This window comes from Triplophysa rosa, linkage group LG19 (assembly GCF_024868665.1).
Source record: "Triplophysa rosa linkage group LG19, Trosa_1v2, whole genome shotgun sequence".
Taxonomy (NCBI): domain Eukaryota; kingdom Metazoa; phylum Chordata; class Actinopteri; order Cypriniformes; family Nemacheilidae; genus Triplophysa; species Triplophysa rosa.
This window is the reverse complement of record NC_079908.1, coordinates 10,678,034-10,698,530: the sequence shown is the minus strand read 5'-3', so window position 1 is coordinate 10,698,530 and position 20,497 is coordinate 10,678,034. Positions and strand designations below refer to the sequence as shown.

Here is a 20,497-nt window from a genome sequence, read left to right as displayed (position 1 = left end):
CTCATGGGCTTTATGAATATCCAGTAAGGTTAATCTGTATCTGTACCGTATTAGAAATTCTGTAAGGCATTTCTCAGGTAAATGCTACTCAAACCATCAAATGATTCACTATCTATGCGTCCACTTATGCACACCATTTTACAAAATATACATTTCTAAAGTTAAGTTTCAAAAGAAATGCACAGGTCGGATCTTTCCGTCTGCTGTTTGCACTTGCACGGACTCGACAACACGAACACCGTCATTCACTCGGGAAACGGATATGAAGTCTCTTCACCGCGTTAGGTAAGAGGGCTGATAAAACACTTTTGTCGTGTTTGCTCACTTCGTTTTTCGAATCTCTGCATTCCTATCGTTTCTTTTTTATTTTCTGTCCTGGCTCAGAACAGATTTGAGAGTGAGTATGAACACCAGTTGTTTTTGTAATTTCTTTGTTTGTGGCAGCTAACGTTAGCTGTGCTATCGGCGGGGTTGCGTGCGTGTTTGTGGCTAACTAACAACGAATAAGATAAACACGCTTTACATGTCTTTAAAACTTATATGAACGCACGTAACCCGTTTAATATGTTTAACGGGCAACCGTTTTCAACGAATTGTTTAAAATAGCTTATAGGCTATTATATTTTGCTAATATATTTCCGATGTTTGTCGTTAGCAATACTTAGCTCATCGCTTTTTAGAAGCTACGGCGCAGCGCAGATTACACCAGTGCGCGCCCACGTATGGCGCGGAATTGTTTGTCGTTCTTTGGAGCTACTTCGACGGGGGAGATTTTGCCGTTTCCTCCTTTTTATATGTCTGTCACAACATCTATGATACTAAGTGACACGTTAAATATAATATTATAAACGGTAATGTCTCCCCCATTGGCGCGCAATTCGCCTTGTGCTTTCTTGATTTAACTTCAGTTTCATCCTTAAATTTCGAGCCCGATTTAGGGTGAATTAGGTCTTGTCGCCGAAAAAAGAAGCAAATAAGGCATGTTCCCTATTTCTAGGTATTCTGGTGTGCAATGGACGACAGCAACGCGGTGAAGCTCTTTGTTGGAAATCTGGATGCGGAAACAACACAGGATGACCTAATAGCGATTTTTGCCCCTTACGGAGAAGTGGTGACCATAACTGTACTGAGGCAGTTTGCCTTTGTCCATCTGCAGGGAGAAGGGGCTGCTGACCGTGCCATCCGTGATCTGAATGGTCTTGACTACCGTGGCAAGAACCTTGTAGTTGAGGAGTCCAAAGGGAGACCTCTCAATTCCACCAAAGTGTATGTGGGGAACCTGTGTGCTTCCTGTTCAGTTGAAAACCTGTATGATCTTTTCTCGGCTTACGGCAAAGTTCTTGATTGTGACAAAGTAAAAAGTAAGTTGCGTTTTTTTTTTTGCCTACACAGAACATGCTGATGTATCATTCACCTTTGAGTTTTTAAATATGTTGAATTGTTCTCTTGCAGCTAAGCCTTCCTCTATAGTTGGCTACTCCTTTGTGTACATGGAGCGCAAAGAGGATGCAGAACAAGCCATCGGGGGTCTTCACGGGACCTCATTTTTGGGACGTCCGCTTTCAGTAGAGCTCTCAAAGGTACAGCAGACTACCAACAAGGTCCCGTGTGCCAGCTGCGGCGTACACGGCCATTTTGCGGGAGAGTGCCCGATCAACAGGCCTCCCATGGAGCACCACCAGAGTCAATCAGCTGTACTGGCAGCTGCTGTCGCTGCTGCGGCCGGGCTTCCCATTCAGGTGCAGCAGAGTGTCCACAACTCCTTCTACAACACTGCTAGCAGTGACCCAACATTTGCAGCTCTGAAAGACTTGACCACTTCCAGGTTCGATGGCAAACCTGTTAGCGCCGCAGTTTACGGCGCTCTGGCGAGTCAGGTGTACAGTTCCGTCACAGACGAGGTACTCAGCACACCCAAGACCAGGCCACCGGAAGCCTACCCCACTGAAGGAGAGGCAGCAGCGTATGGGACCACGGGAGGCACAGAGCTTGACCCTCAAGCCCTCTTTGAGGCCGCCCGTGCCCGATTCTTTGAGAAAGGCCAACGAGTTCTGGCGGAACAGCAGGCTGTGACCAAATCCGACCGAGACCGGAGCCCAATACGGCGCTCTGCCCCATTACTGCCTGACCCGGTTCCCCAGCCTTTTTCCCAGGCGCGACCCAAACGGCGGGCCCTGCTTCCAACACCACCTGGTGGGCCAGAACTACCAGCAGTTAAAAATGGAGACCCGATCGCAAGGTAACTGCTAGCCTGATGTTCAGCTTCCTGTAATTGCTTTATGCATGTTGGAAAGCACATCTTCACACTATTCTTTTTTCACATCAGGTGCTATGCAGAGTACTACCAACAGTACCAGCAATACCAACATTACCAACAATACCAACAGTACCAGCATTATCAGCCATACCAGTACAGCTATCCGCCACCCCCACCGCCCCCTCCGATGCCCATGGTATCTCCAGGCACAGTGGATGCGCATCAGATGGCTGCCCCAGGCACCGCACCTTCACCAAGAGTGTATGAGCCATCTTCAATACACAAGGAGCCCCTCCTATGCCGTCCTGAGTTCCCTCCACAACACACATCCGAGTCCCCATATCGATAGCCCCCTTCACCTTACACTCACAAGTGTGTGTGCACATGTGATGAGAATGTGAGCGTGTTGAATTTGGTCCTACAGACAAAACTGCAGGAGAAAGGGATTAATTGAATTATTGCAGCCCCCCAAAAAATCAAATGTCATTCACATTAAGTAGAAAAGTTAATTGGCCGTAAAAATGTAGATTCTGAGCTCTAAACAATACGAATCGAGTGCTCCAAATGATTTCCGGTTTTGTAGATAAGATGTAAAGCTCATCTAGTCAGATTCAGCGATCTCTAAAGTCAAATGACTGTGCCTTGACGAAATGAACTCCCAGTTTTTTTGTATGCAGTTTTGTAAAACCTTCAGATCAGATACAGTTCTGTTTATTAAATACTTGACAAAGAGCAAGCAACCATTAATGTCTGTATTTAATCCATATATATATATATACATAGAAGGCATAGCATATTTTGGACTGAATGTTAAGAGGACCTGTGTATGTGTGTCTGTGAGTGGGTGAGAACACAGAATGTTAACAATTTGAATCAAAACATTAATTCGACATTGACCACAATCACATAACACATTAGATATATTTCCTCAAGTCCTTTTTCAGTGGGAGGGGCTTCACTACATTCAGTACCAACAAAACCACAATCTTGTGCTTAACGGAACTTAAATACTCTTAACCCACTGCCTCACTAGTGCAGATGGGGTTACTTCTGCCCATTTGAACAACAGTTAAACCAAGTTTAAAGTCACCTTTTGTAAAGAGAGGGCAAAAAATAGATGGCTTGTAGAAAGTAGTTTTTTGCTAAGCGGACCGATGTTACTTTGTAGGCATATTCCTTGTTCTAAATGTGCATTCGAATACCCTGACCGGAGATGTCAAAGCAAACTAGTTCTGTAGCCTGCGAGTAGCTATTGTGCATGTTCTGCAGGATTTAAAGAAAACAACTGCCATCTCTGGCCTTGCATCCCTCTCTTACATGGACAGGACACTCTGGTTATTGAATATATATAAATATGGTTGAAAAGAGAAAAAGGTTTTACGTTATTTTGTTTCTTTTGAAAAAGCCCCATGCAATTTTTTTTTCCACATTTACATTATCATAGTGTCTATCCGTAGAGTCATGTGAATTGTTTTCAGGGTGAAACATTTAGTTATTAGGGATGGGGAGTGTGAGAGCTGTTCAGTACGGCGCCTTCAGGCCTAACATATAGCTAGTTACTGCAATTGGTTCTGAGCGTTAAAAGCGTTGCTTCAAACATTGTATTTTTGTTCTTTAAAAAAATGTCTTTTCCCAGTTCTTGAGCGTTTTAGGCAATTCAATTAAACATTAATGTTACACAATCATAAAGTGAAAGTGACTTTGTCTGAATAATAATTGTAGATTCATGCAGAGGGTTTAAACACGATGACATTGTTAACAAAAGGGAATCTACTCAAGTGCATCTGCTATGGAACACATCAAGCCTTAAGTTATTAGCATTGGCAAGTTACTCCGATGACAACTTCTGCTAGTAAAATAGTTTTGAGATTATTTGTTATGAGATAATTGAGTAGCTTCCCTTTGAGTACAACATTGAAAACTGTATTATTGTAATTGAAAGCTATTATAAAAAGAATGGTTTGGTTAATCATGTTATGTATGTCCTCTTTCCCTAGAATGCCCCTCAGGCAGTCTTCAGTCTTTCATTCCAAAGAAATATGGTGGGGTACACACACAAAACTCACTTAGCACATGTAACGCATACTTTCACCATTCGCAGTGACACCTGTAACATTTGACCTCATTTTGTTTGATTAAACCTCACAGGCAAACATTCACTGTAGTGTTGATGTTCTCCATATAATGTATGATGAAAGTCAAAACGTGGTGGTGGTGTAGCTTATTTCAGCACACCAGGACCCCACTCGACTGATTCTAAACAGTACATTATTGTAGCTATTGTGTATTCCTTTCATAAATAGACTCTTGCATGTCTTGTTATTCTTACTGCTGTTGCAGACACATTTTCCCTTTTCGCTAACTACAGCTAAAATGGCTCCCGGGCCTCAGGACGGCAAGTTGAGCATGACGGGGGAAGAGAATTAGCGCCCCACAATGCCTCGGATGTGGTCCCCGCTAAGGTAAAGCCATTTGCCCCAACCACGCCTGCACCTCGATCATACACTCCCCCTTATTGATTGCTGGGGATGCTCAGATCTCTGACCCACACAGAGTTAAAGCTAACACACAGCGGGGATGACCCTTCTTTCCTACTATGTGGTCAGTGCCTGTTGAGGGAGAATTGTGTCTTGGAGCAGTAGAATCAACACGAATACAATGTTCTCATATCATTTGATATTTTGGGGTTACAGAAATAACTACACTTTTTGCCCCCTAAATTGTCACAGAAATGTATTGAATCCAATCTTGAGCATTTGGTTTCTTTGAGGTTTTGTGTCTTGCAAATGGCATCAACTTGAACAGGCTCTTAGGCATTTAGAGGGAACAATCCAAGTTGGGTGTTTGAGCTTATTTTTGCCTTGGCTTGTTCTGTGGCATTTGGTCTTTTTGAAGCACTTCCAGTCAGGCAAGACGAGGCACGCGCACTTATTCAAAGCTGAGGTGCTCCAGGTGCGCTTTGAATACGCAGTGCTGTCCAAAAGACCAGAATCAAAGTAGGACAGTCGTCTTGTAGGTGAGTAATCAATGCGACCAGCCCAAATACACACCTCTCAAAAAAAAACAGCTCACATTCTTTATTTTTCAAATCTTGTTTCATAATTTCAAGATTCTCGATTCAAGCTTTGTTGAAAAATTCCTGTAAGTGGAAAGAAAACCTATTGTTTTCCCATCACACTAACACTACATGGCTTGTTTAGGCTGGTTTTTCAGTCTTAGGAAAAGGATTAAGCATAGGTCAGTTAAACGTTTGGTCTCCTGCAAAAAGATTTGTCAAACATTTCTAAAAACCATCACTAAAAATGATTTCCGAGATATTTGGTTGCGTGTGTTTTGTAAAATTACAGTATGCATTTCTATAATTTATGTATATCCCTCCAATTCCCTTGGTCATTGTGAAAATTTCCCCTCAAACTTCTAATTGACAAGTGTTTTAAAAAAACTGACATGGACAAGAAAACATTACTTGCATCAAAAACATGATTGTATATGATGGAAATATAAAATACTGATTCAGGGATACTACTTTAGTCTCGTTAATCTATTTTTTCTTGGTATGGATGGACAACACTTTTTTTGTGTGTATTTAAATGTTAAGTTTTATTTTTTTCTCAATATTTGCATACTTGCATTAGGCGATATTCTTTGTATTTAGTTCTTGTAAAGTTCAATAAATAATGTTCAAATGTCATGTGGTCGTATTATTTAATTCTCGCTCACTCCTCATTTGTTTGGCATGGTCACATTTTGATCACAAAGACATGAAAGCGTTAACTTCACCTGATATATGTATGGGTAGTTGACAGACTAATATGCAAATTTGACTATATGGTCTGACGGCAAAAATTCAGAAAGAAAAAACTACAAAGACAAAAAAAATTGTTTTCTACATTTTGCTCACACAACAGGACACATGTACAAATTATTCGTCAACTACCCATATGCATGCTCAAAGATTTAGAATTGATATAAAGCATCGGTGATTGACCAAAGCTTCTTGCACCTAAGTGTTAATACCGTTTAAAATCTCGAAATTGAGAGTTGTTTACCAGCGATTAGCCTATATTAACTTATAATCGATTTTCCTCATTCTGTACCGTTTTAAAATCCCGCCCATCTCCTTTTAAGAAATGAAGCTGTGGTCAAATACCGCTGCAGTGGGTCACTCTTGTTGGGCGCCTGTCACTTGTGGAGTTTGGCTACCAGCTGTCAGCTCATCGGCCGGTGGGAGCGGTTATCGTAGACACAGGGCTTGTATGTTGAAGCAAGAGTTGAATATTAAGGTTTTGTAGGTTGAGGGGAATTTAAGCACCCCGGGGAAACGGCAAGATGACGGCCATTGAAACGCAAGTGCAATACAGTTCATACATGATGACTACGACTGGGCAATACATGACCCAAGAGGAAGATTGGGATCGGGATCTGTTGCTGGACCCGGCCTGGGAGAAACAGCAGCGGAAGGTAAAACTCAAGCGTGTCTCTCGTTCTTCCGTTAGTAAGTTTTACGTACTACGCACTTTTACGTAACTTACAGATATTTTTTTATTAAATAATTGATAGCTGTGATAAATCTTTTTTTTAAGTATTCTGAATAGCACGTATCCAGGTCCTGTGTAATTGGCCAGAAATAAAAAAGATATTTACATTTTGTAGTTATTCGGTTAGCTACACTAATGCACCATGTACACAACTGCAACTATTAAAATTGCAATTCTTTACGTTGCTTCATGTTGGTATGAATGTATAGCCGGTCTGCTGTACATTGCGTTATACATATACGTCAAAGTGACAGTAACAGCTGACTGTCATTATATGAAGATGAGTGTGTGAGAAAGAGATGGAGGAAGTGGTTAAGGAGCGCTGCGAACCTTTGAGCCGAGAATAGATTTGTCTAAAAATACAAAAATAGCACTAAAAACGTAACATTCGACATTTTCAAAACCCACCGGCCATAAAACCGTCGATCCAACTAACCTTAGTTTGTTTCTCGTAATCCTTTGGCTCGACTTAAATGACGCGGTGAGGTGTTTATTAATAAGCAAATCTTTGACGTGACCCTGATGTGGGTAAATGAGAGTTTTTGCTAATTATGATTTTGAGTATCTGTAGTTTGACATATGTATAGAAAATGGCAATAATACAATCAGTAGTTTTTCAATGTAGGTTTTATAATGACTTACAATTTAACTTTTATCCCATCAAATATTGAACATTTGGTTACATCTGTGCTTACAGGACTGTGTGTGGTCTACAGGTTGAAGTGACTTGCATGAAAATCTGGCTTAATAGAGCTTTTAGACAATCAGGATATTCTAAGCCACATTATATATGAATTTAATGGCATTTATTTTATAACAAATAATTCTTGTGTTTGAATAAATATTGAGACACGTCACAGCCCCACACCTCTAGGTCCCTCCAAAGGTCCCATACACCTTGCTTGTAAAGTCATCATACTGTCCCATGGTAAATATACTCCAGGCCTCGTCCAATTACTTTCTCTGTCATCTAATGTTGCTGTAAAGTAATTAACATGAGGTGTTACAACAGTCCTTATGGTAGTTATGGGTCCTGTGGAATTTGCATAAAACATTTAATTTAAATCCAAGCTACTTTGTATTTGAGTTTTATTATTATTGTTTAAGATGTACAGTATACTTTGAAAAAATGCAAATGTACAATGGTGCAAATACGACATGCATAGTCATTATTAAGTGGCTATTTCACAAATTATTTATTTTAAGCATTATAAACCATTTCTGCACTATTACAGCAACAGTACAATTGCTAGACAATTACCAATCAAGCTATTTATTAATACGGTAATGGGATGATTTGTGTATGTCAATCTCTATCATACTCCAGGAACTCGAACAAGTGTAGATACATTTAATGTAAAGCTCACTACAGGATCTGAAGGTAAGGGTTTTCAGATAGGTGTACACATTCCTCTGCCTCACGGTAGGGGTGTATAGAGAGAGGGAGGGGGTGGAGGTGAGAAAAGTCATGAGTATGATCGAATGGCAGTTGCTATTCCAGAAGAGGTGTCCTTGTAGGGGAGCGTCTATAAACTACCTACAGAAAGCTTGGGGGTGCGTAGAGTTCTGTAAGATCCAGGTCAGGCAGGTAAGTGTACTTGAGGTTAAGACGGTGTTTGATTTCCTCGAGCAGTTTTTGGCCATTGTTCTTATTTATGTGGTAACTGACTGGTTGCAGATCAGGAGTTTCTGTTTGTCAATGAAGTAGGACGTTAGCATATACTAGATGCTCCCTTAGATGCTCCAGCACAAAAAATTGTGCCACAAAGATGCCAAACGTACAACAAAAAACACTATAATGGAATTTATTTAACAATTCCTGTTGTCCAACATTTGCAGCATCGCAACATGACAGCTAGGTGAATGCTCACAGGTCACATGCAATGTCATGCCCCGGTTCTAGCTGTAAATGTCATATTACCCAGAATCCTGTGTTCAGACCTTTAACCTGTATATGGCAAAATTTATATAAAATATTCTCACAGCCTCATTTATTCTCCCTGGGTTAAAAATGTATTTTCTTCAATAATAAAGGTCAAGTCAGTTTCTGTGCTAATGTAATAGCATTGCATGCACATATAGCAGCTTAGCATCTCTGGTAGAGTCTGACACACAAACCGCTTTGCTCCTAAAATAAGACTTGCAACATTTTTGCCCATTCCATCCACAGGCAGTGAGAATGGCGAAATTAATTTCACCCATTCATGTTTATTACTGGCCTAAAAGATTTTGTCAAAAGAGAAACATGATCAGTTAGTTACAGTTCACTGTGGGTGTTAATTTTATTTTCATACAAACAATCTGCAAGAAGTATTTACTGTAAGATTAAATGTAAACCATTAGTAGTGTTATTCATAAAGCTCCCGCAGCTTTGCTGAATTCTTCATCCTACAATCAAACTGTGAGCATTCCATTGGTTGAGACTCTGCCCTCATTTAAAGTTCACTTAGTGTCAATACATCAAACAGCATTTGTTAGCTAACAGGAACAATTCACGACAATGATGTGGGGCAAAATAATTTCCTGTATTGGTGAATTCCTGTATCTTTGGTCCTGTATGGTAATTACATCATGGCCCGGTTTCACAGACAAGGCTTAGCTTAAGCCAGGGGCCAGTTACATAGTCACTGAGTTAACACTGTCACTGAATAGTAGATAGTTAAGACTAATATGTCTTACTTTTCAGATTTCAATTAGACCAATCTACCTTTTTATGTAACTGAGTTATGGCGAAAAGAAAAAAGTTAGATGACTAACATGTAAGACTTGTCTAAGCAGTTTATGCAACCGGCCTATGCCTTAGTTAAATTAGGATATTATATAAATAATTCGTTTTTTTCAAATGCATTTGAAAAAAATATTAGACAAAACAATGGCACAGATATATTTTAAGATATGTCAGGGCAAGTAATTTTCAGTTAAAACAGCTCAGACATTCATTTTAGTCTGTGGTTAGCCTTAAGTATTGTCTGTGAAACCATGGCCTAATTGTGATTGTGACCTTTAATAAGATGCAATTTCTTTACAAAAACACATTCTGTCATCTGTATTATATTTTGGTTATAATGCCAATGGGTCAATGTTTTACTATCACATGAACTGTACAACTGTACAGTGTGTGTATGTGTTTTTGATTGAACTCCACGCCACTTTAAACAATGCCCTATCATGGCATAGATGAGTCTGTAGACAGCTGACTTAATGCAAAGACTTTGTATGTATGCATGTTTGACAGTAATGGTTAAGATGATGTAACTGCAACTGAAGTAATTGAAATACAAGTAATTGTACTTCGGTGATGGGTAGGATCTTTTCTGTAGCTGGTGTGTGTGGGGGCACTAGTCAGATGTCAATTGAACACACAAATAATTGAGAACACAAAAGAATGCTATATGCCATGATATCCGGTTTTGAAACCGTTTAAATGGCTAAATAGAAAACAACTTAAATAGAATTAAATTTTTGGAATATAACAAATATTATTTGGCAAAAGGAATAGAATCAATTGAATACACCCATTAATACATATATTTATCTTTTTTGTTATTAGCAAGTTATTTGTGTGCAACCAACCTGCTGCTTGACTAAACATTTATACCCCTATTTACAATGTTCAAGAATGTTCGAGAAAAATGTCTCAGTCTTGGTGCACTTACCTGTGTGGCCACCTAAATGATTGTCTTCACTCAGACAAAATTATTTTAAATTGAATTTTAAAATAACACTTATTGTTTAAATTAACACAAATTAGGTTTTTTTATATGGCCTAAAGCTGTAGAACATCAAGCATTTTTTCTTGCTGTAGAGTTTTGTGTGGCTGTTCCAGGAATGCCATGCTCTCAGCTGTCTGCTGATGTCTCATGGCTGCTCGATATAGCCTGCCTCCTCTCCTCCTTCAACCTCTCCCTCCCATGCCACACGGGCTAATTTTGGTCATCTTTGGCAGAGGGGGGTGATTTGAAGGGTGGCCACCTGCTGTAAAAGAGTCTCCGCTTCCAGCCTTACATCAAATTACGTTGGCCCTTGGCATTCTTCAGTCAGCTCGCCAGTTCTGTCTTATGCTCCCAGTCAGACATGTACAGTAAACGCTGCTTATAAATTCAGCTCTGTGTGTGTAGAGCTGTGAAATGATGTTACATCAGAGTGAATAAAATCAAAACACAAGCACATAATTATAGTCCCCATGAAGTGTTTCAGTAGCACAGAGCATGGTGCTATAAATGCCAAATTCATTGATTTAAACCAATTTAAAGTGTACCTATTAAATAGAGAATTATACTGATTTATTCTTTATTTTATTTGTCATGTCTCTTCATTTTTCTTTTTCCTAGTGTTTTTACCTTGTTTTATTTGCTTCAGTTTAGTCTTTTTGTGCTTGACAATATTTTAAATGTTTACAATTATACAAGAAAAATGTTTGCTCTATTCCAAGTATTCTTACATTTAAATCTTTTATTCTACAACGTAAAAAAATCCAGTAAAAAACCTGAAATGAACCGCAAAATAAAACCTTTTTCCTATAAAATTACATGTTTTCCCTGTTTTTTTCTTTGTAAATTTGCATTCTTTTTCTATAATTTTATGGTTTTGACCGTATTTTCAAAAATAAACTGTAACAAAAAATACTGTAAAAAAACAGAAATTGTCTGGCAGCGGAGGCAGCAGAAATAAACCGTAAAATGACATCCCCGTTGTTCTTGTAAATTTTCTGTAATTTTAAGTTTTTAGACATCTGTAAAATTACAGTTTTGTTTGCAGTGGAAAAAACTACATGAATCATGCTATAAAATAGTGTTTATTAAATTAAAACATTGCTTATTTTTTCACAGACCTTTACTGCCTGGTGCAACTCTCACCTCCGTAAGGCAGGGACACAGATCGAGAACATTGAGGAAGATTTCAGGAATGGACTCAAACTCATGCTGCTGCTGGAGGTTATCTCAGGTAAACAGCCTGAAATATCTGTCAAATACTTAAATTGACCAACATCTGTTCTAAAACCATGAAACCAAAGAAATACAGTGTACCAACCAAAGCAAAGTATTTAAATGTCTCTCTTCCTTTTCATTTTTTTGTGATATCAGGCGAGAGGCTGCCCAAGCCAGACAAAGGCAAAATGCGTTTCCATAAAATTGCCAATGTTAACAAGGCCCTGGATTATATCAGCAGTAAGGGAGTCAAGCTGATCTCTATCGGCGCTGAGGGTAAAACTTAACAAAACCTGTTCTCTCTTCTGTTTCCTTAATATTTTCACTTTAAGTAACTCTGTTGACATCTTATTACTTTTTGTGCTGTTACAGAGATTGTGGATGGTAATGGGAAAATGACCCTTGGTATGATCTGGACCATCATCTTGCGCTTTGCAATCCAAGACATTTCAGTGGAGGGTGAGAAACTTGAAACATTTGACACATTATCAGCTCTACATCTGCAGGCATGTGTTTATTTAAAGATACTCAGTTTGCATTTGTATTTTGCTTCTGACATGTTGGAATTTTACTGATACTTAACAGCATCAATGGAGCGTCACAAAGTGTCCTGGTCAGACATAAATAATTTATTTTTCAAGTGAAATTGTCCAAAAAAGTAGATCCCATGACCACTTAAGGAATCCCAACATGTCCGTCCCCATGATGCTCCATGTAGAATTTTATTAGATGACTAATATGAATCTTATTATTTTCTGTACTTTTCAGCAGTATTTATCGTTACATGTTAAATAAAAAAAATAAAAGTGCTTCAAGATGAAATGGTAACGGAAAGAGTATCAAACCCTGCCTTTTAACTCTTTACGAAACAAAAATATATGGGAATATACTGGATAAATATATGGCAATAGATAAATAATACCTTTTCATATATTGGAACCAAGTGCTAATATTTTTCAATATATAAAAAGCAAATATATTATTATCTATATAGTAATATTAATATCTTATTATTATATAGAATATTAATATATGATGTATAATTATGTACATTTTTAGATTACATTGTTTAATATATTGATGTTTAATATATCGCTGCTGTCCTTATAAAACCTTGTATCTCCATATTTTATTTTTATTTTGTCATAAATTATTATTATTAGTCTCTCTGTTTATCACTGGGTTTTACAAATGTCCACCCAATAAAGAGTATCAAAAAGTGCAACTTTGACAACACAAAACTAAATCATTTGTGACCCTGGATCACAAAACCAGTCTTAAGTAGCACAGGAACATTTTTAGTAAAAGACAAAAATACATTGTGTGGGTCAAAATTATCGATTTTTCTTTTATGCCAAAAATCATTAGGATATTAAGTAAAGATCATGTTCTATGAAGATATTTTGTAAATTTCCTACCTTAAATATATAAAAACTTTATTTTTGTGAGTGGATGGTCTGCCACAGTGCCCCTGATTAACAACTTCAAAGGCAATTTTCTCAATATTTAGATTTTTTTTGTGCTCTCAGATTCCTGAGTTTTAAACGGTTGTATCTCAGCCAGATATTGTCCTATCTTAACAACTCATATATCTATAGAAAGTTTATTTATTCAGCTTTCAGATTATGTAAAAATCTCAATTTCGAAAAATTGACCCATAAGACTGGTTTTGTTGTCCAGGGTCACATTTATTATATAAATGAATATAAATGCAGTGTTTTTTTTCCATTTTCTGAAAAACAGCGAATTTGAACATGCAAGGTTTCAGAAGGACAGTGTTGATATAGGAAAATATATTTTGCGTAGCAGTTAGTGTAGTAGACTGTTAAAATGATGTTCCTCACAGAGACCTCTGCAAAGGAGGGATTGCTGCTGTGGTGTCAGAGGAAGACTGCCCCCTATAGGAACGTTAACGTCCAGAACTTCCACATTAGGTGAGTTCCACTTCCCTCCATTTAACCATATGAGATGTGTGCTAAATGTGACAATTTTGTAACTGATCATTACTCTTGTCCTATTGTTGGTGTACACATTTGTATCTGTGTCTGTTAAAACCCCTACATGCTTCTAAACTCTTCCAAAGAGCATCTGTACAACATTAATCTTTTTCCTGTTCTCTTCCTTTGTTCTTCCTGTGCTTGTGGTCTGTGTCTTAGTTGGAAAGATGGCCTTGCTCTCTGTGCCCTCATCCACAGACACAGACCTGACCTCATCGATTACTCCAAACTGCGCAAGGTGCCATCAACCCCTCTCCATCTCTCCCATCCTGCACCTCTGCCTGCTTTTTATACATTATAGTCTGCTCTTTCGCTCTTGCCACTGTTTTAGTACAAATGTATGACTCATTCCACACCTGTCTTTAAATTACTTTTGTCTGTTCTGCTTTAAATGTTTTGTTTGCTTCCTTTAGAGCCAAATATTTAGATAAAATCATGATATTTAAAGGGATAGTTAGTTAACCCAAAATGAAAATTCTTTCATCAGTCACCCTCATTTCATTTTAAAGCCGAATGACTTCTGCAGAACACAAAAGAAGATATTTTGAAGAACGCTGGTATTCCAACAACATTGACTCCATTGACTTCCATTGTATTGACAAAACCACTGAGACATTTCTCAAATTATCTTCTTTTGTGTTCCACAGAAAAAAAGAGTCATATACAGGTTTTGAACGACATGAGGGAAAATAAATGATGCCAAAATTTTTATTTTTGGGTGAACTGTCCCTTTAAAATCCATGTAACGTCACCATACTAGCAACGTAAAGTGACTGAAAGTACTACCACCAGGTTTGATTACGCGGTGATATGGTAATATTATGTTTTTTTTGGACATGTATGGTGTACATGTATTTATCTCTGACATGTTTGTCTTCATGATGTCACTAATGTTCTAAAATGTTGCTATTATGAATGAAACTTGGAGAACGTTCCCTCTGTCTATTTGTTTATCATCTATGAGTTTCTATATCTACGTGTCTTCTGCTCTCACAGGATGACCCCATTGGCAACCTCAACACTGCCTTTGAGGTGGCGGAGAAATACCTTGACATCCCCAAAATGCTTGATGCAGAAGGTATGAGGCCTTGAAAGACATGTTTCAAACTGTTAGAATAATTCTGTCTCATGAATCGTCTAATGGTGATGTTTTTTCCCAATGCCAGACATCGTGAACACGCCAAAACCCGACGAGAAAGCCATCATGACCTACGTGTCCTGCTTCTACCATGCGTTTGCTGGTGCAGAGCAGGTAAGCGAGATCTTCTGGATAAGAATGCGTTCACAGGAAGGAGAGTTTCTCCTTTTAGAATGTAATTGTTTCCCCTTTGTAATCAGTCACACTGTCCTCCAGGCTGAGACAGCAGCTAACAGGATCTGCAAGGTGCTTGCCGTCAACCAGGAGAATGAGAAGCTGATGGAAGAATATGAGAAACTGGCCAGTGAGGTGAGAACACTCAATCACGTTCTCATTTAGATAGCCAACACTTCATATAATCCCAGAGTCAACGTTGCATTCCTGAAGACCACATGTCCAGCTTCTTGTCATGCTTGCCATTGAAGAGCATCATGTGCTCTTGTTCTCTCTTCTCCTCAGCTTCTGGAGTGGATCCAAAGGACTATTCCCTGGCTGGAGAACCGTGTGGCTGAGCAGACCATGCACGCCATGCAGCAGAAGCTAGAGGATTTCAGGGACTACCGCCGCGTGCATAAGCCACCCAAGGTTCAGGAGAAGTGCCAGCTGGAGATCAACTTCAACACTCTACAGACCAAGCTGAGGCTCAGCAACAGGCCAGCTTTCATGCCATCTGAAGGCAAAATGGTCTCAGTACGTGCTAATGTTCATTTTCTCCTCTCACATATGAATGAGTTAAATAGCCACATGTCTACCCCACTGCACCCTGCTGAAGAAACAGCATAAAATGCTTCGTGTTGCTGGTTTGGTGCTGGTCTGGTTGGTAGACCAGCATAGCCAATCTGCAAAATGTATCTAGTCAAGTTAGTCGACCAACATGGTCTTTTAGTTTCTGTTAAATGAGACCAAGAAGTTTTTTTTTGAGAAGTATTTTTAGCTGAGCTGTTGAACTGGGGAAACCATTCCATGTAGGAGGCCAGTATCCAAAACGCATATTGCTGCTGTCCTTCCAAAACCTTGTATCTCCATATTTCGTGATTTTTATTTCTTGCCATAGATCATTATTGACCTTTATGTTTGTCACTGGGTTTTGCAAATATCTAACATATAATTATTAAAAAAGTATTAAAAGGTGGTATTGTCAACTTTGACAACACAGTGTTTAATCATTTAAAAAGTAAGAAGTTTTTTTCAATTTCATGAAAAACAGCGAATTTGGACATCCAAGGTTTCGGAAGGACAGTGACAATATGCTGGCCATTTTAAGATAATGAATATTGAATTAAGCAACAATTGATGGTCAGAAGAAATTTTCTTTTGTTTTCACAAGAAAATTGAACATAGCATTCAAAATAACTGATAAAAGTTTGTATATTGTGGAGTTGTTATAGTTTTGTTTTAATAGTTTAATTGTAGCTAGATTGAATTAGCTTTTATTTCTTTGTTGTATATTTGTCTTCCTGTTATTTTGTATATATTTTTACTTTTGATATGCTTATGTCAATTTATTACTTATTTGTTTATTTTCATGTTGCTTTATAAGTTTAATTTCTTTTATTTTCTGTTTATAATTTTAGTGACTCTATTTCAGTTTATTGCTGAGACAGCATTTCATATTTTTTTATTTTTTTAATAATAATTTTTTGTCTGATATTTTATTTTATTTTACAGAATGTACAGTATAACATACAGTATATAATAACCTTAGTATATCATACTCAACCTCCCTTCTTGTAGGACATTGCCAATGCTTGGAAGGGTCTGGAGCAGGCAGAGAAGGGTTATGAGGAGTGGCTGCTCACGGAGATTCGTCGTCTGGAGAGATTGGATCACCTGGCTGAAAAGTTTAAGCAGAAGTCTAGCTTGCATGAATCATGGACCTCAGGTAACCTGACATTCATTCATATCGCTGCCAGACGTTTTTAATGTTGCACATATTAATATGACTCTAATTCAGGAGAGGACAAGCCACAATTTATTTTTTTGTGTTTTGTAATTGGGTTGAGTTAGATGTATAATGGTTGTTATTTCTTGAGATGGAGAATGACACACTTGTACAGAAATCTGTATTTGGTGACTCATAAAATTTCTGTTGTGGATTTGTTTCCTTGAACTGCAATTCAGTACATTTCTCTTCCTGTAATTCCTGTTTCCAGGAACACAAACTGATGAAATGTACCTCCAATGACTGAGTCGCTTTGGATAAATGCATTTGCTAAATGCATAAATCTGAATATTATTCAAAGTCCATAAATTGAAAGATGGACAATACTTACATTCTACATTTTGCCAAACCCTGCCATCCATCATATTTCTTGTAATATTTTGTAATTCCACCCACAGGAAAGGAAGAGCTGCTAACTCAAAAGGACTTTGAGTCGGCCTCTCTGATGGAGATCCGTGCTCTGATGAGAAAACACGAGGCCTTTGAGAGCGATCTGGCTGCTCACCAGGACAGGGTGGAACAGATAGCTGCCATTGCACAGGAGCTCAAGTAAGAGTGACACACCTTAGCAACCTTGAAATGAACAATTTTGTCCCACAGGTTGTGGTTTGCAGGTCATGCTAATTCTGTTTTTTTTAGTGAACTGGACTATCATGATGCTGCCACCATTAACGCCCGTTGCCAGGGCATCTGTGACCAGTGGGACAGCCTGGGCACCCTGACCCAGAAAAGGAGAGAATCATTGGAGGTAGACATATAACACAATAATCTCACATATATAAATCTATACTTGAAATGAGAACGTCATCTTTTTATTTAGTAAAGAAAGACTTGTTTTGAATTTTTGCAGTGGGCAGTAAGAACGAAGCTCCATTTTATTCCAGTTTTGAGAAAGTAGGATTGCTGTAATGCTTGACTTTGTTTTTCCTCAGCGTGTAGAGAAGCTTTGGGAGACAATTGACCAGTTGTACCTGGAATTTGCCAAGAGGGCAGCACCCTTCAACAACTGGATGGATGGAGCTTTGGAAGATCTGCAGGACATGTTCATTGTTCACAGCATCGAGGAGGTCCAGGTGAACAAACACTAGATGATAAAGAACTGTTTGTTGTCTGTGGTGTCCTACAACTTTTTAAAAGCACACCTGTATCCAACAGAAAAAAGAATACAACAGAATTAAATAGTTGTTTTCTGTATTTCTGTGTGCCGTGTTTTCTGTAAAATTTTGTCATCATTTGCTCACCCTCTTGTCATTTCAAACCTGTATGACTTGCTTTCTTCCAAAGAACACAAAAGAAGATAGTTTGAAGAATGTTGTTTCTTGCATTGCATTGGTTTTGTGTCCATACAATTGAAGTGAATGGGTGCCGATGCTGTTCGGTTACCGACTTTCTTCCAAATATCTTTATTTGTGTTCTGTGAAAGAAAGTCATACAGGTTTGAAATCACAAGAGGGTGAATAAATGATGAAGGAATTTGCATTTTGGGTGTATTATCCCTTTAACTAATTTTGCTTATAAGAGTAAAATGTTCATCTGTGAATATCTGCTCTCAGAGTTTGATCACAGCCCATGACCAGTTTAAAGCTACTCTACCAGAAGCCGATAAGGAACGGATGGCCATCATGGGCATTCAAAACGAAATCTTGAAGATTGCTCAAACATACGGGATCAAGTTAGTGGGCGAGAACCTCTATACGGTTCTCTCCCCTCAGGATATCAGCAACAAATGGGAAGCTGTGAGTACTTAACAATGTTAGAACTGATTAAAACTATACACCGATATATCGGCCAATAATTGGTATTGGTATATAAAAGCTATTTTTCACACTCCAATGAAAAATAGTTTACATTTATAAAATCGGCCGATTTTATGCAAAAAATGTAACTGTCATCACAGCTGAGTCTTGTTTCTTCCACACAACAGGTGAAGCAACTGGTTCCAATGCGTGACCAGATGTTGCAGGAGGAAGTTGCCAGGCAGCAGGCCAATGAGAGGCTGAGGCGCCAGTTCGCTGCTCAGGCCAACATCATCGGACCCTGGATTCAGACCAAGATGGAGGTGTTTCACCATACACCTTATCTCATAACGTCACTTCAATTAAAACGGTACAGTGTTACACAATGTTTCAAATGAAATGATCTTCCCTTATGTCAAAAGGAAATCGGCCACGTGTCGATTGACATTGCCAGTTCCCTAGAGGAACAGATGGGCAGTCTGAAGACATACGAACAAAACATCATCAATTACAAATGTAACATTGACAAACTGGAGGGAGACCACCAGCTCAGCCAGGAGGGACTTATCTTTGACAACAAGCACACCAACTACACCATGGAGGTAAGAAAATGTATCTAACCGATTGGTTTATATCTCATCATTGGTGGTATAGTGTAAGAGGTCCATGTCTTTCTACGATCTCAGTTTGCTGTTTGTTATTCTCGTCGGTTTCAGCACGTCCGCGTGGGCTGGGAGCAGCTCCTCACCACTATTGCCCGCACTATCAATGAGGTTGAGAACCAGATCTTGACTCGTGATGCCAAGGGCATCAGTCAGGAACAGCTGAACGAGTTCAGAGCCTCATTCAATCACTTTGACCGGGTGAGAAACACAGAGACGTTTTGGTTTCTTGATCAATCAAATTATTAGAATTGTCAACATTTACAAATCTGCAAAACAGGCCATGTAAATCTCTCCAAATGTCTTGTATTTGCAGAAGAGGAATGGCATGATGGATCCTGATGATTTCCGTGCTTGTCTGATCTCTATGGGTTACGATCTGGTAAAATTTAGTTGGTTAACAACAATCCACCAGGACTGCCCCACAAAATCAGCTTTCTCCATTTTTGTAACTTCCATCTTTCTTTTAGGGTGAAGTTGAATTTGCACGCATTATGACACTGGTGGACGCCAATAACACAGGAGTGGTCACCTTCCAGGCCTTTATTGACTTCATGACTAGGGAGACAGCTGAGACAGACACTGCTGAGCAGGTCATGGCCTCCTTCAAGATCCTAGCTTCTGACAAGGTGAACTCAACATCTATAATATTGAACACACACAATTATGTTAATATAGGTAAAATGTTATATTCTGACCTCCGTTATGTTTTCCAGGCTTACATCACAGTAGAGGAGCTGAGGAGGGAGCTTCCCCCAGAACAAGCTGAATACTGTATCAGCCGCATGACAAAGTACATGATCAGCGATGCTCCACCAGGTGCCCTTGACTACATCTCATTCTCCAGCGCCCTGTATGGAGAGAGTGACTTGTAGGGTCCTTCCTGTCATATCTGCACCCACAACATCCCCTACTCCCAACCCCCTTTACATACGTTCACGTCATGAAACCCTTAAACATGTAACGCCAAGAACAATGTCACACAGTTAATGGTCAGTTTTGCTGCAGTGGTTTGGGCCTGTGTATTAGGTGACATGCAATGAAAAGTGAACACATCCCATATGTTGTGAGCAACTTAAATAAGCCAATAGAGACTGAAAAGTCAAAGAATTGAACTGAAAATTATTCTTCACAAAGGTGCCGTTACGGAGAGATCTGCTCTCCCTTCATACAAATGGCTTATGTTTTGGAGGAAGAATTAATAAATAATCCTAAAGTATAATCTCATGTTGTTTCAACCATTGAAATTTGTGTCAGTGTGTGTGAAAGGTAGATAGAAATCTTTTCTTTTCTTCTTAG

The 20,497-nt window shown here is 38.8% G+C and overlaps 2 protein-coding genes across 7 annotated transcripts; both read left to right on the top strand.

Moving 5' to 3' along the window:
* Positions 1–165: 165 nt before the first annotated feature.
* rbm14a (RNA binding motif protein 14a) lies at positions 166–5,942 on the top strand. Of its 6 annotated transcripts, XR_008964916.1 has the most exons (7): positions 166–285; positions 998–1,361; positions 1,453–2,239; positions 2,327–2,518; positions 4,255–4,299; positions 4,626–4,719; positions 5,153–5,942. XR_008964916.1 is itself a non-coding variant. In XM_057360003.1 (6 exons), exons 2-6 carry the CDS (start codon positions 1,013–1,015, stop codon positions 4,627–4,629), a joined length of 1,377 nt encoding a protein of 458 aa, XP_057215986.1. In that variant the 5' UTR covers positions 166–285; positions 998–1,012; the 3' UTR covers positions 4,630–5,942. The 6 variants fall into 6 exon arrangements, 4 of the variants coding, with proteins under 4 accessions (XP_057215986.1, XP_057215985.1, XP_057215982.1 ...); XM_057360003.1 differs by having other exon boundaries at positions 4,626–5,942; XR_008964915.1 differs by having other exon boundaries at positions 2,327–4,719.
* Positions 5,943–6,411: 469 nt separating this feature from the next.
* actn3a (actinin alpha 3a) lies at positions 6,412–20,425 on the top strand. The gene is made up of 21 exons (XM_057360626.1): positions 6,412–6,718; positions 11,625–11,739; positions 11,880–11,999; positions 12,096–12,182; positions 13,570–13,657; positions 13,880–13,958; positions 14,717–14,798; positions 14,887–14,972; positions 15,075–15,167; positions 15,318–15,548; positions 16,593–16,740; positions 17,199–17,349; positions 17,440–17,548; positions 17,733–17,873; positions 18,354–18,536; positions 18,725–18,859; positions 18,959–19,138; positions 19,253–19,399; positions 19,515–19,580; positions 19,669–19,827; positions 19,915–20,425. The coding sequence occupies exons 1-21, from the start codon at positions 6,587–6,589 to the stop codon at positions 20,071–20,073; spliced, it is 2,691 nt and encodes an 896-aa protein (XP_057216609.1). The 5' UTR covers positions 6,412–6,586; the 3' UTR covers positions 20,074–20,425.
* The last annotated feature ends 72 nt before the right edge of the window (positions 20,426–20,497 follow it).

Coding starts and splice junctions, on each gene's coding strand:
- rbm14a (XM_057359999.1), top strand. CDS start 1,013: ATGGACGACAGCAACGCGGTGAAGCTCTTTGTTGGAAATCTGGATGCG. Junction 1,362..1,452: donor TGATTGTGACAAAGTAAAAA/GTAAGTTGCGTT, acceptor GTTCTCTTGCAG/CTAAGCCTTCCTCTATAGTT. Junction 2,240..2,326: donor AATGGAGACCCGATCGCAAG/GTAACTGCTAGC, acceptor TTTTCACATCAG/GTGCTATGCAGAGTACTACC.
- actn3a (XM_057360626.1), top strand. CDS start 6,587: ATGACGGCCATTGAAACGCAAGTGCAATACAGTTCATACATGATGACT. Junction 14,973..15,074: donor CGTTTGCTGGTGCAGAGCAG/GTAAGCGAGATC, acceptor ACTGTCCTCCAG/GCTGAGACAGCAGCTAACAG. Junction 18,537..18,724: donor TCAGCAACAAATGGGAAGCT/GTGAGTACTTAA, acceptor TCCACACAACAG/GTGAAGCAACTGGTTCCAAT.